This window comes from Empidonax traillii, unplaced genomic scaffold (assembly GCF_003031625.1).
Source record: "Empidonax traillii isolate 1590-97213 ecotype Southwest subspecies unplaced genomic scaffold, ASM303162v1 scaffold62:size2133460, whole genome shotgun sequence".
Lineage (NCBI taxonomy): Eukaryota > Metazoa > Chordata > Aves > Passeriformes > Tyrannidae > Empidonax > Empidonax traillii.
This window is the reverse complement of record NW_020955255.1, coordinates 1,302,102-1,317,753: the sequence shown is the minus strand read 5'-3', so window position 1 is coordinate 1,317,753 and position 15,652 is coordinate 1,302,102. Positions and strand designations below refer to the sequence as shown.

General features: G+C 38.4%; 1 protein-coding gene across 1 annotated transcript; it reads left to right on the top strand.

Moving 5' to 3' along the window:
- Positions 1 to 6,585: 6,585 nt before the first annotated feature.
- Positions 6,586 to 13,040, top strand: LOC114055613 (cytochrome c-type heme lyase). The gene is made up of 7 exons (XM_027879937.1): positions 6,586 to 6,666; positions 7,110 to 7,259; positions 7,993 to 8,141; positions 8,725 to 8,873; positions 9,798 to 9,917; positions 10,424 to 10,510; positions 10,747 to 13,040. The coding sequence occupies exons 2-7, from the start codon at positions 7,145 to 7,147 to the stop codon at positions 10,943 to 10,945; spliced, it is 819 nt and encodes a 272-aa protein (XP_027735738.1). The 5' UTR covers positions 6,586 to 6,666; positions 7,110 to 7,144; the 3' UTR covers positions 10,946 to 13,040.
- Positions 13,041 to 15,652: the final 2,612 nt, after the last annotated feature.

Sequence of the window (15,652 nt, the reverse complement as noted above, 5' to 3'; positions counted from 1 at the left end):
TAATTTTTTTTCTTTTCTGTTCTTCAATACAAGGTGACATAAAATCAGTTCGATGATCATGGGAGAGACTATTTGTAGTGGTAAGGCTGTGTGTAGGAATGCAAGTTTCCCTTTTTTATGACATTACATTTTCATCAAAGGATTAGTAAATACCACTTTCAGAAATACTACGGGGAACGGTAGGTCAAGTTCTGGTTTTGCAGTTGATTTGCAGAATCAGTACTTGCAGAAAGGAAATAAACTTCAAATACTCATTATCTTGATGAGTGTTTAGTGGATTTCGGTGAAGTCAAGAGCCTCACACTACAGAGATGCTTTATGGTTATCTGAGTGAATTCTTCAGTGGTAAGAATTACATCTCTGAAACCTACTCTACCTCTATACATACATACTATCTTGAGTGAGCTCAATAACTTAATTGCTTAAAAAATAGAATCTATTGAGAAATTAAATATATCCTATGCACAGGAAAATGAGGGTAGCTGACTTCATATACAAATTCTTAAGAATTCCAAATTTTGTACTAAAACTGTCTAAAAATTAGTTAAAGTGTGTGGAAGAGAATTACTTTCATCTTTACTTAAAATGTTGTGGGAGAAGATTACTTATACTGCAGAACAAACATTAGCCTAAAAGTAAAAGCTTACACAAGCAAGCAAATGCATTTAGGCAGATTTAAAGAGGAGAGGTGGAGAAGACTTTGAGAACACCCACAGAGATCCAGATGTCTTCCTACTGCTGTAGTTGGGACAACAGCAGACTGATGCGTAGCAGAAAGGTTTAGGTGGTTCTGTATCTCTGTTCGCAGTGGAAAATGAAACTTTATTCTTTAACTTTTTAAAGCTGTATAAAATGGGATATCAGTTGTTGATTACTATATGAAGAGGACTTTTCTCATGGCCTTGTGTGTGATTAAGCATATGTATATATAAGTGTTCTGTAAAAGACCACTTAATAGAGAAGTTTGTAAAATTGTTTTGTGATGCTTCTGCTGAGCCATTCAGAGAAAAATAAAGGGCTGCTTTGACAATTTCTCCAGTTTAGGGTCTGGTGCAGTGTTGGCTGCTGAGGAAAGCCATCAATAAAGCAAATAGAGACTAGAATTTTTAGATTAGAAAGTGCAAATGTAGGAGACTTTGAAAAGTATCGCAGCTCCCGTTCATATTTTTAATTGCCTACTGTACAAAAACATTATCTGGCTACAAGGAACTTCATGACGGAAAGTTTGCTCCTGGTCAAATTTCTCTTGTCTATGGAATACAGCTGGAAAAAGAACAGTATTTAATTGCTGGGATTCTGACAGCAGCCAAATGGAAATAATGATGATATTTATGGACTTTTAACATTGATTTAGACCTGGATAAAATCTCTGTTGGATGGGTGAAGGTCTTAGGATTTTCTGAAAGCAATTTGAAAGTTCTTTTTATGGCAGAGAAGATGAAATATGTGCTGTTTGGGTTGTTTAGAGATCTGGGATTATGCATCAAATCATACTTTTAGGTAGTAACACTTGGTAATGGTTCTAACCCATTAAAAATTTCTACTAGCTACCTCCTTTGACATTCTTGCTCTATTTATAATAACCAAGCACTTTAAAGAATGCAAGGTAGCTATGAAAAATAAATTGTATCATTTGGTATAAGAAATACTTTGGCAAAATTTCTTCTGAGAACAGTTTCATTGTGTGATGTCCTGCACTGAAAGGCCATCTGTTTATAACAAAGTACATACATTTTTAACCTAGCTGTAATGTAAAAGAAATGTCTTCAAGAGAGTGAATTATGAAGAGTTCAGCATGGCTTGTTATCAACTATATAATGATTCAGTGTGCTATTTATAACTTCCTACTTACTGAAATTGAAAATATAAAAGCAAATAAAATATTCTGTATTGTATCTTTATTTTTAATCTATGTGTGGGATGTCAAACATTGTACTTGTCTTGTGGACAGGACATGCTTTTATGAGCCTATAAATATTTAAGTATATGAGAATCTGCACCCAAGTGGAACATGTTGCATGTAAATCGTCTTCTAAGTTTTTAAATTTTGGTATTTTTAAAAATTTGCTAAGTTTGAAAGTAACATTTAAATACTAATACTAAGCTGTGATACAGAATGCAACATTTTGAATGCAATGTGGCATATATTGGTTTTGTTTATTGTAATCCTATTCCAGTTTCACAAGAGAAATTCATCAAATGATAGGGGAAGGGAGGAAAAGGGCTAATCATGAGCTCGGCTGTATAATTTGCACATTTAATATGCACACATCCAAATATCCTGGATTTGTTTCTAGCATGCATATGTCAAAAAGTGTTTTCTTTAATATTGACAAGTACCTATACATGTAGAATAATTTAACCCATAAGCACAGCTAACCTGTTATAAAACCAAATTACAAAACCTGTTGGGAACAAATGAGTTACAAGTTAAGCATAAGTAATAGAGCCTGTAATTTAAAAATATTTATACCTTCTATCTAGGAAGAAACTTGATCAATATATCTAATTTATGTGCAGAGCAAGGATGAAAACTGTAGATTCTGCTATACTGATTTCTGGTAAACCTTGACAATCTGATTTGCAGTAAATACTAATACTATCACAAAATGTCAGGACCACATTATTGAATTCAACTAGTAATGTGACCTGATTGTAGTAGCAATCCTTATCATGGCACAAGAACTTAAAAATGCAATATAACAATTCTGCAGATTGGTGATAAATGTAATCAGTCGTAGTAAGGCAAATGATTAAGTATTGTGGGTTTAAATTGACTTTTTATTACAAGAAAGAATCTTAATTATTTGTTTGCATTTCAGTGATACTGTAAGGCATTTCTATATTTGTTTGAACAGTTTAGGAGCTTGCATAAAATGATATTGGCTGATTTTTTTTCCCCTTTGATATATGCAATAATGTCAATAAGCAATAAATTGCATGTTGTATGCAAGGTATTGGTACTTCATAATAAAGGAAAGGAACACAGTTTCTTATTTTGTGAATTTTTCTTTCTTATATAGTAATAGCTTATGTACCTATAATGAATGCATCATGAAAGAACAATTTTCTTTGAGTTCAGTTCCGTAGCAACTGGCTTATATGGTATCTTGAGATTTCATACTGTATCTTTTTTATTTTAAAAAAAGTAGAGACTGGAGTTGCTCAGGTGGCTGGACTTGTCAAGGCTGAAATTCTATGTAGAACATCACTGGGGCCAGCAGTGTAACTTAAACTGTAAATTCTCTTGTGCATTGGGGGAAGAGCTTCTGTGTTGGATAGTATAATTATATTGCACTGTCTGTTTCAGGACATAAGCTGGACAGCTGTCTGAAGGCTCTGGGGGAAAAAGAGCTGCTGTTGGCAGCGTATTATAAGTATGGTGCACTACACAGTCTCTTACTGAATACTAAGATGAGCAATTAAGTCCCTCAGTATGGCAATTCCTAGATTCTGTATGTGCAGTGAATGTATGCCTAGGAAGCATGGATCGTGTGGTAAAACTCAGAGGTTTCTCTGAGCGTCCTCACAGGAAGTTGCTGCTGTTTTATATTTTAACCATTGGCTTCCAAGCACAGGAATTACTCGTGTTACTTTGGGTTTTCTTTTGTATTATGCAATGGTTGAATTACTAGAAGAAAACACAAAGCAGTGAGGTATTTTTCCTTTTTTTTCCTCTCACCTTTTGAGAGGTATTTAGTTCCATATGTAAATTATTCTTAGGGTGCTAGTTTTACACTGTCAGTGTAGAAAATTACTCATTAACTAGTTGGTCTGTTTGGAAGTGAGTGTGAATGTCTGGGAACAGATATTCTTTGGGGTCAGATGCTATATAGGTCAGATTTCCAACTGCTTGAGGAAGGACAATGGGGGCTTGGTAGGAGGCTTTTGTATTGGCATTGGGCAGCTTTTAACATTGAATAGTGGAAAGGAAGGACTGAGCACAGCTGGGAACAAGGGATGCCTTTCAGTGAGGCGTTCCTAACCTAACCTGATACATTTAACAAGTCTTGTTTAAAGTGTGAGAAACATTATACCTCCTTAAGATGTAGGATATAGAAGCTATTTTGCATATCCACTTCTTTGTCGTACTCTGAAGCAAAGTTGCTCTTTATTTTCTCCCAAATTTTTTTTTATTACTCTCTGTGTTCTTGCTAAAAACTTCTTTTCTCCTCATATTAGTGTGATAACTCTGCGCTAAGATTTTAAAAAATTTTTATTTAATTTTCACAATGGACATCTCATTTTTTAGATGGTGGACTACTGTTTTGTCTTCTTTTACTCTGCTTTTGTGACGTTCACAGTGCAGTATACCTAAGGGTAGATTGTGTGCTTCGTTGAGATTGTGATGTTGAGTTCTTTGTAATGCTTTACATAGAGTAAAAAATATTTACTACTTGGCTTACCTTACAGAGGGTGAAAACTATTATCTATGCAATGACTAATAAGGCAGTTGTTGTTTCTGGTGGAGTGTGATGGTGAAAAGCAGTGAGATGGCATATCGACATCAACAGCGTTATGCACTCTGAGAGGAGGGAGTAGAACCAGTTCCCTGTTTGAGAACATCTAAGAGAGAAAATCTGGTTTATCTTGGACTCCTTCTGCCACTTACTTGAAATATTTAGAGGCAGAGATGTCAGCTGGTCTATGGGAGGATCTTTTAAAACTGTTGTTAAGTGAAGACAGGCTGAGAAACTTGCGGTTGTTCAGCCTGGAGAAGGGAAGGCTTTCTTAGACACCTCAGAGCCTCTTCCAGCACCTAAAGGGGCTACGAAAGAGCTGGAGAGGAACTTTTTACAAGGGCATGTAGTGATAGGACAAGGGGAAATGGCTTGAAATGGAATGAGGGCAGGTTTAGATTGGATACTAGGAAGAAATTCTTCACTATGAGAGTGGTGAGGCCCTGGAACAAGTTGCCCAGAGAAGGTGTGGGTGTCCCTGTTTGAAGGCCAGGTTGGGGGAGTTTGAGCAGCCTGGTGTAGGGGAAGGTGTCTCTGCCCATGACAGGGGATGTAAGCTTCAAGGCCCCTTCCAATCCAAACCATTCTGTGATTCTGTAAGTGCAGCAAGTGAAGACTTAGAATTATTTTATATCTTTTCCAGCTGTTACTGTGAATGTGGTCTTAGAGACTGCAGCAAAGCCTAAATTGGGAAATGAGGGAGGCAATCAGAATGTTTTCTAAGGCATATAATAGAGACTCAATTACTGACATGATGCCTCTTTTCTATCTTGAGGTTCTCCATATGCTGTGCTAATAATTTCTGCATGCAGAAAGGGTAGAAAGCAATTTCTTCCTAAGTAATCAAGACTATAAAAGGGCAAAAAAATTACTAAAGGGATGAGTATTTGATATTGCTTTATCCTTGTATTTTTATTTCATGTTCACACTGAATGGCAACATCCTTGTAATAAGAAAGATCCTATTTTGAAAGACAGTATGTGAACATGATCTTAACAGCACTCTTGAGAGGAATGTATAAAAGAAGTTTTTTAATGCGGGTAGTAAAATGGTTTGAAATAGTGCTGGTTAGAACTGCTTCAGTGTGGTTTAGAATTTGTCTATTAATCCTTCTGATCTTTTTCAAAAAAAATGGTAGAGAATCACTCATTTCTGTCTCTACATGCAGAGAGTCTAAGAGACCTCTCTTACAGATTTGAATTTGGATTTTTTTCATCCTAAGTTACTGTAATAACTGTGCCACTCGGAATATTAAGTTCCTTTCTAATTTAATTGTTAAAATGAAACAGAGCATTTGGGGAAACAATATTTTTCTAATCAGTTCTAATTCTTGCATATTTATAATGTATGTTTCTCATCTCTCCACCTGCTTTTTGCACTTGATAGTCTCTTTAGAGTCCATGCTGTGGGATGAACATTGAAATAGTCCTGCGGGATTTGCATCCACTGTTACAGTATAGCCAGGTGTTATCACCTGATGGTCAAAAGGGATGAGATGGAGGTACTCTTCCTTGCTCTAATGTACAATGAGCTTCATAATTTGTATGTTATGCACGGTATTTCATGTATGTAGCTGAACTGCATCTTCTGACTTGAAATAAGGCAATATTCTTAGGAAATATTAAAAGAGCTGTGATGCTTTTCTTGACTAGTTGATGTTTAAAAATCATCTTAAGGAACTTTACCATCTCCGTAAGTTCAACGCTAGAAAGGATACACCTATACAGTATCGATATGTGCTGCCAGTACATTCAGTGGTACTCGCAGTAGTAATTTGCAGTTGTAAGGGATAATGATTTCACAGCCCGAGGTAAGAGCACACACAGCTCGCGGTAACGCCGCTGCACCGGGACTAACGCGAGTCCCGGTTCGCACAGTTCGCTGTGGTCGGCAAAGTCAGAACCAGCCCTTCTGCACCTCGGCGTGGCACGGCCGGGCCCAGCGGGCTCCCCTGCGCCCTCCCCGGGGTGCGGTGCCTTGGCATCTGTGCGCTGAACGGGGGATAAGCCTCGCTGCGACCGCCCGGCAGCGCCGGCCCCGAGCCCCGGCGGGACGGGCGGGAGCGGCGCTCTTGAGGCCGTCTCTTCCCCGCGGCCGTGCCCGCCCCTCGCCGCGGCGGGCGGGCCCCGCGCAGGCGTGGAGCTGGTGCCCGTTCTCGCGAGGCGCTGGGGCGGGTGCGGGCCGGGCTGTGCCGGGCTGGGCAGAGGTGAGGAGGAGGAGGAGGAGGAGGAGAAGGAGCAGGAGGAGGATGAGGATGAGGCGGTGGTGGAGGCGGCGGCGGCGGCGGCTCTGGGGGCCGCGGCGGCGGGAGGCGGGCGCTGCGGGCGGGCCGCGTGGAGGGCGGGCCTGCCCTGACCTTGCGGGTCGGTCACGGAGTGTGGCGGGTTGCGCGAGGCGCTGCTGCCCCGCACGGCCGTGGGACACGGGCAGAGCCCCCCGCCAGTGGCCGCGAGGAGTGTCTTGGGACGGAGCTAGAGGCTGGCCCCGGTAGACGCTTGGGGTTTTATTTGGGTGAGAGGCTTGTTACTTAAACCGATTTCGTAATTAATTTTTTAATTTGTGATGCAGCACTGTATCTGCGCTTGCGTTCACCTTAATAAGTAACCACCGTACTCTTGTATTACGAATGTTTGCTTCTTTTTATTTTAGGAACTTGATGCAAGGAGGTCCGGTGTGTGGCAGCCATGGGTTTGTCTGCATCCTCCCCGGCTGCTGCAGGTCAGTCACCACATGAATCCCGGCACTACCAGACGGCGTCTCCACCTTCAGAATGTCCCATGCATCAGGAAAAAATGAGCGGTAATCATGCTTGAAACTTCAATGAACTAAACTCTTTACATGGAAACCGGATGAAAAATCTTTGTGAGGAAAAAGAAATTATTCTCCAAATAAAAATCTAAGTTTTTTTTCTTTAGGGAAAGTTGCTCTTAAGTAACTTTTCCTGAAAAGGAGGCCAAAAGATCACCGTAACAGTGTGCAAGGTGCTGTGTCTGTAGAGACAGGAGATGCTTGTTGTAGAACCTGTGGGTCATTCCCAAGTGTCCGATTTCACAGGGGTCCTGCAGATCTATTCCTGTGGTGTGGTACACCTGCAAAAGGTCTGGGAGCCCCTGCAGAGATGGTAACTGGGAGCAGGTGGATGTTACAAAAAAATATGCATCTGGAAAAGGGCAGCAGAAGGGTGGAATCAGATGAATGTCTGAAGGAGGACATCAGCTTTTCTGGTGACACAGTCAACACATTTTGGATTAACATTGCTGAGGAAATCTTCGGTACTAACAATTCAGTATAGGGGCCAGAATGGGGTAGGAAATGAGCGTTCAAGGACTACACAGGAAGCACAGATCTTACCATGGTGTTGGGTCCTGAAATGCAGGAAAGAGAAAAATTGAAGCTGTTGCAAAGCTCAGAAAAAAAAGTGAAATAGTCACTTGCATTTACTTGAGCATTCAATGAATTTTCCCATTTCCTGTCATGTCTTTAAGAGTTTTCGTTTTGTATCATAATACATGCTATTTTTCCCGTGTTTAAGGTTGTCCGATGCACATGAAAGCTGCTGATCACGGAACCGAGAACACAGATGATGTTCCTGCACATCAAGAAAGAGCTTATGAGTTTGTAGCATGTCCTGTGAAGTCTGGTTCATCTCAAGTGAAAGATGACATAGATCCTAGCAATATGGTAATTTTTGCTTATTTCAGATGTTTTCTTTAGTCTTGTTTTTTCTGAAATGCTGCACCACAAATGTAAATAGTGATACTGTCTAAGGTGGAAACTCTGGCAAATAGCACTGGGTTTTTTTTTTTTATTTTAAATGGTGCTTTTTCTCTTTTTGTGTGCAAATTTTTATATAAAAACAGGTTACATCTTGTTTAACATTGTCTTCAAATTTACACCTCTTTGATAAAAAGTGGTTTTCCAGTTTGTAAATATCTTTTACTCTCTATTTATTAGTTATATGCATGTTTTTTATGCTACATTGGTGGATTTTATGTTCTGTGTAATAGCAGTATGGGTATGTTCTGATTAGCATCTCTCAAAGATCTCTGATTTACAAAAAGCATTGCTCTTTTGAAAGTTGAATTTTAGGCAAAAAGGGTTCCTTTAGTCTTCTGATGACAAACTTGTGCACACAGTTCTACTGCAAAAAAGATAATTTTGGTGTAATTAAATAAAGGCTGTTCTTTTTAAGAGTTGATTGATTATGCTTTGATTTTTCTCAAACACTGTAACTTGAAAAAATATTCATACTCTTGTTTTGTAGATGCCTCCTCCTAATCAGCAGCCATCCCCAGGTCAACCATTTCCGTTGTCAACTGTTAGAGAAGAATCTTCCATTCCTAGAGCGCATTCTGACAAGAAATGGGTCTACCCTTCAGAGCAAATGTTCTGGAATGCTATGCTAAGAAAAGGGTAAATAAATAACTTGTGAATTATAAGATGGAATGCTGAAGTAATATCATTAGTTATTATTCATAATTTTTGAAGAGTTTGTGGATTCTAACTGGTGAATAATTAAATAGCTCTTTTAAGAAAGTACTGTTTTATACATATGTTTATTTTAAAGGGTGAGCTGGGCTCAAAGGCTGCGTCCCTTGTAGTGAACAGGAGGATGTTAGGGAATGTCAAGGAACTGCTACTGGCTCAGAAAATTTTCTTAAAAGTCTGTGCATAGGCATAAACCAAGTTTGCAAGATTTCCAACTTTCAAACTCAGTTGGCTTCATGCTAGGCCTCTAAACTGATAGTAAAAGTTCTGTGATTGTGAGAACAACTAACTTGACTTTGCAGAATTGCTAAAAATGTGGAAATTTATAAGTAGATATTTTTGGTATTTACAGAAGTTTAGTGTAGGCAAGACCTTACTTAATGATTGTCTTCTGTGGCCTAAAAAACCTCCTGTGCTGCTGTTTCCTTATTCCTTTGTATAGTCACAGTGTAGGGTCAAGAGAGATGAAAGGCATTTCTAAGCATGCAAAGTGTATTGAATACAGGACTTCTCTGCATTAGGAATGCAAGTGGGATTTTTCCTAAGCATTTTTATGAATCCTGTGGATGTGCTGATGTTGGCACACTCTGATAACTTTCTGATCCAGTTAAGCTTTTAATTTAGCTATGTAGAATTTGTGGATCTCTGTGATGATAACTTTGATACCTACAATTCTGCACAGAAGATGAAGTGGTTCTCAAGGTGCTTAAACAGATGAGCCAGAAGTTTAAATACTTGTCTTGTGTCTTTGCCTAAAACCTTAATTCAGAAGTCCATCAGATAAACTGAGGAAGGTGGAGTAGTTATGCTGTAATGCTTATAAACTGTTTTCAAGTTCTTATTTTTTAGGTGGAGATGGAAAGATGATGACATAACAAGTGAAGACATGACCAACATCATAAAGATTCACAACCAAAATAATGAACAAGCTTGGAAGGAGATTTTGAAGTGGGAAGCCCTTCATGCTGCGTATGTACATATGAAATGTTACGTATGAAATATTTTTCATTGTGTTATGACAAAGATATGAGATGTAAACTTAGATCAGCAGTGACTGGTGTAAAACAAACTGTCAGTTTTTAGATCAGCATAGTCCCTGTTCCTATAGGAGACAGACTAGTTAAGCAATGCTGTATGTATAAATTTTTCTCTGAAATTTTGTAATCTTTGGATTATGGTTTTCTGTTCTTTATTAAATCTTCGGATTAGATTTGCTGAGAACTGCTCTGTTGACAAATTAGAACAATGTTGTGGAGCATATCGGAGGTACTTTATTATACCAGCAGTAAGTGCTGGCAGAAATTGGGTGACTTTTCAGACCTTTTAAAGAAAAAAAAAAAGCTATTTTTTTACTGTTGTTCTTTCTTCTATTCAGTTTCTCCATTACTAAAACAAATTATCATAGTGGTTTAATCGCTTAAAATAAGACTGCTTTTAAAGGTAAAAACTACTTTCCTTTTCAATTGTGTTTGCAGGGAATGTCCATGTGGACCATCACTGATGCGGTTTGGAGGCAAAGCAAAGGAGTATTCACCAAGAGCCAGAATACGTTCATGGATGGGGTATGTGGGAGGAAGGGTCTTCCAGTGAGGTGGGAGGTTAAGGAGATGTGTCTGAAAAATGTAGTGTAGAATTAATTGTAAGATGTTTCAGGACTGGTATTGGAAGTTAGAATTGCCAGAAGATAGAAGTACTAGTGGGATCTTATGGATAAATAAATCTTAAATAGGACTTCTACTCCCTCTCTTGGGTTCATATTTATTAAAATATCTGTGTGTTCTACTGTCCATCTTTCCAGATATGAACTACCCTTTGACAGACACGATTGGATTGTTGACCGGTGTGGAAAGGAAGTGCGCTATGTTATTGATTACTACGATGGTGGAGCAGTGGATAAGAACTACCAGTTCACCATCCTGGATGTGCGCCCTGCGTTGGACTCTCTCTCGGCTGTGTGGGACAGAACAAAGGTAGCCTGGTGGCGCTGGACTTCATAACCGCTCTTGTGGTGTGTACTCAAAAAGTAACTACTTTCCTCCTAGACAAAGGATAAGTGAATACCAGGACTTGAAATTGAAGTTCACTTCAGCTGTCATTGTTTTCATGATCACCACTGTTCTTTGGGGATGGGAAGGGAGGACAGGGAAATCTGTTGTTAAGCACACCAATGCTTTGTGGTGTTTCAAATGGAATAATAAAGTGATAGTAGCAAAAACACGTATCTTAATTTTCTTAAAAACTGGGGAACCTTTCTTACTTTGGCTCAGATTGTGCATAAGCTTGCTGACTTTTCATTTCATGACTTCGGTGCTGCACCAAATACATTACAGCTCTGATTCTGACTGGAGTTTTGAGTATTACTTAATTAGTGAGAACTGGAAATTTCATAAATCACTTCACGTAGTTAAAGTGTTTGGATACGTCAGTGATGCATAAAGGATAAAAGATCTGGACTGTTTCAAACTGCATGTTTTACTAACAGTATAAACCCACGTATTTGTTTTCACGTGGGCACTTTACATATTCAATAACATGCTTCCTCAGAAAACTTCAGTTGAGGTCATTCAGTTAAAGGAAGTATAGTGTAGTATGAGTATTTTATAGGTGTGTTAAATTGAAAAGGAGAATATACTCATGCCTTAATCTGCAGTTTATCTTTGAACAGAAGACCATCTGTTAGAATCAAGAAATGAGTGTCACTTTTAAAACAGCATTTCTAAAAGGAGATAAAATTGATATTTAATGGCTATTTATTTGAGTATTTAAAAGGTTTTCTGATGTAAGAAAATGTATTTTAGTATTTTCATGTCTTTCATGTGTGTCATGAATGCATTCAATACAGAGATAAGCCTTATTTAAAGAACCTCATGCAGTGCATCTGTATTTGGCATCTTGGCTTCATCAACTGTACTGTAGCATGGTTTTTTTATATAAAATAGAATCGCACAAGAGTGTGTGACTACACAGGCACGTGTAATTATAGTGAGGCCTGTTACAGCTGTGTATATAACTTGGCTAACGGTATCAAAAGTGCCAAGAAATACGGTTGATTTGAATGTTTTCTAAGAATGATGCGTGTTAATGCTGTGTGGATTAAAGCTTTGATTAATGGTTGTGCTTAATAAGGGAAACTGTCTTTTTTTAAAGTCTTCCGCTGTCATAGCTTTAAATTTGCATGGCTCAGTAAGTTGGAAAGCAGTAAGAGAATATCACATTGTAGCTTCTCAAATGGGGGAAGCTGCCTTCAGAAAACTTCCCAGCCTTAACTGGGAAACAGCTGTTTCATTTCTTTAAGTACTTATGTTTAACTGACATTGGAAGCTTTTTTCTTTTCTTTGTTCTTCTTTCTTTTTTTTTTTTTCCTTGCGGGGAAACTCCCCAACTTCCCCTTTGGGAAAAATTTAGTCAGGGAAGCTTTCATACTTGAGAATTCTAAACGGTTTGCACTTCAGAGACAACTGTCATGCATGGTAGGAATAGACATTACCCAGAAGTCTAGAATCCTAAGAGGAAAACCACGCTCTTACCCATACCTGCTTTGCTCATCCCTTTTTCACATTTCTAGTGATTCATATGTATATATATAAATGATAAATAGGAAAAGAAAAAAATTCCATCTGAGTAGGCAGAGTATGTATGAGGTATATGAGAAGTGTGTGAGCTTGTATGAAGCATATCTGACAATGAAGGAACTGCTCCTCTGTTCTAACAGTAAAGATTTAGGCTTACTGCTTTTTGGGGTGTTTTTTGGGTGTTTTTGATTGGTTTATGCATCTGGTAACTTGATATAGTGAGTATTCTATGTTTATCACAACTAAATATGGCAAGGGTAGGGGGTACTTCATTCAGAAAGTTCAAAAGAATGAGTTTGCTTGGTTGGTTTTGGCAGTGTGATGTTGAGTGCATTATGGAAATCTGTTACTGCTGCTAAATCTGGTGAAACCTGTCACATGTCACTTTATGCATTTACTGTCTCCTGTTATGTTCCATCTTCCATAGATTCAAAGTTGTTCTTTACTGTGCTACTGTTAATGAAATGTTCTACTTTGTCATCAAACTAAAAGGAGAATCAAATAAATATACTTTTCTTAACTTTGGTGATCATACTTATAGCTAAAAGAATTATTAAGATGAGCTTTTGCATGTGTCATATGAGATTATAGTCTGTTACAACTATAATCTTGTTATATATTTGATAGAGTCATTATATATTATTGTAATATTACTACAACTTAACTATTGTCACATCTTTGAATATATACTACTCATTTTTTAGGTGAATACAGAACCAAAACCCAAGGACTAAATTCAAATGTTTGTTACCAACCAGCAGTTCTCAGAATAAGAGCATATGACAACAAATATATTCATCCTGAGTCTGGCTAATTTTAGAGGAATGCAAGGAAATAAATTAAAAAAAGAAAAAAAATCCCAGAAGTGTCAATGAAAGTAATTTCTACAATCAGTAAGACTTAAGGAAGTAAACATAGAGGTTTTGTTTTTAGGCCTGGGTTATTTGATGCAGGCTGTTGGCAATTTGCTATTTTTCAGGAGATGGGTGTAATTTCAGAAGAATGATTAGAATTCTGATGTAAACTTGAAAAACAGTGATTTAAATTGATTTTCTTTTAATCCTTAGGAAGGATGTTTTAACTGAAAAACTATTGTTAAGGCTATATTAAAGCAAGTATGTGAGTACGCATAAATAAATACATTTATATAATTTCTTTATAAGTATAGAAAAGTGTGGAGAGTTCGTGGACCTCAAGAAAGTGAAGAAGTATCCTGAGCAGGCCCTTTCAAGAAATTCTGCAGTGACATCAGGTTCCCAGTCAAGCTGAAACAGAATTTTGGAACCCAGCATCTCGAACCAAGGTTAACCTGTGCACATACAAGAGGAAAAATGCAGGCTCTCAGTAAAGATGGATCACTTTTTAAATTAGTTTTGTATTTAGATATATGAAGTTTACCTATGTTCTGCTTTACTGGGTCAAAGCCCTGCTTGACCGATTTTGCTCGAGTCTTGCAGATAAAATGAGTTAGGAGTGCCCTCCTGGTCTGCCGCTGAAGGTGTATGTGGTTCTTCAAGGATACTGGGGTGCTCAGAAACTGCAGTCTCTGTGACTGATAGAAAAGGGCTCCAGCGTAACACTGCAGCTGTAATCAGGTCTTGGGTCATCTTTATGTGGTCAAGAGTGATCCTGATCTGTATCACCTGGAGCAGGAGACCTTTCTGCATTCAAATACTCTGCAGTCGGTGTATGGCACAGTGCTGCCAGTCTGGAGGCACTGATCATGTGGTTGCTGTGCCTACAATACCCTCCCTACTCAGTGGTGTTGGCCCAGCTCTTCTGCAGCTTGTCCTGTTGGTACCTGGCCAAACATGAGCACTCTGTAATTGGGGAATAAGTCAGAGACTTAGCCTTCTGGCATGCCTGGAGCTCCTGACTCTGAGTCATCCCGTAACATTTTGCCTTTGCAATGTAGTAGCAGGCAGTTTGGAAGGGGGAGCTGTAGCTCTTCTTTTATTTATATTTTTTCACCTGACCCCTAGAAACACCTTTGCTGCTCCCTTTCATATCGTGCCAATGGTCTTAGCTTCAGTCTCTCAAAATTTTTCAGTTAAGCCCCAGAATTTCTGCGCTGGCTTTGCTGTAAAAGAGACTGTTGCTGTGAGAAGGTAGTTGTGTCCCTTGATTATTGCTACTTCTTGCTGCCAAAGGAAGGTGTTTTGAATTACTGTTTTTGAATTATGAGGTGAAGGAGATATGCTAGTTTAATGTGAAATGCATAATGTATTTACTATCAGGACTTCAATGTGCTCTGTAAATTTGAAGTCCAAAAAGTGCTGATGAACTGTTTTGCCTTCAAAAGGTGTGAGTGTGGCAAAGGATCTCTTAGTGCTCTGAAAATGGTCATAAACAGTCTGACATCTTATGCACTCCCTTTTTTTTATTCCACTCTTGTATCAAAGTGTGGGGAATAATAGCTAATGTGCCAAATTTCAAAAGATGGAGGCACGGATACTAGGACTGCTGTAGCTCAGCAGCTAAAAATGAACTAGTAAACTAAGGAGCACTGCCTAATTTTTGAACTCTTACTAATGTTTGTTTAGAGAGTAGAAATGCCTCTGTTAAAACCACCACTTTTTAAAGAGATCTGCTACTACACTTAGTAAATTAAATGACACATTAATTCTTTGTCTCCCTTTGCTTACACCTGGAGAAGAATCCATGTAGTAAGGTTCCACAAGCAGATGCGGAACTTGATGTGGAAGCTGAACTTTTTGAGGATAGAATATACTACTCAGTGCTAGCTGTGCTTATATCTTCAGTATCACACCCTTCCCTACTCACAAGTTCTTACATGTTTTGGTTTTTTTAAATGCACAAGATTGCTAGTTTTCTGCAAATTTTCGGTAGGCAACTTCATGCTTTTTTACTCTCACTGGAAGAAAATATGTTCTATTTATTCTTCCTTTATACAAGGTAAATTGCTGGCAAAGATCTTTATGGAGTGAATCAAGTATGTTTTGATTCTCTCATCAATGTTAGCATTAGGAACCTGTGGCCATAATAGATATGTCGTAAAAAGCAACCTTTTTGGTTTATATTAGATGGCTAATCACTATTATGTGCATTTCCTTCAAGAGGAAATGGCTTGTCAAACTCCTAGAGAAAGAATCCTAAATTCTCGTATGAATG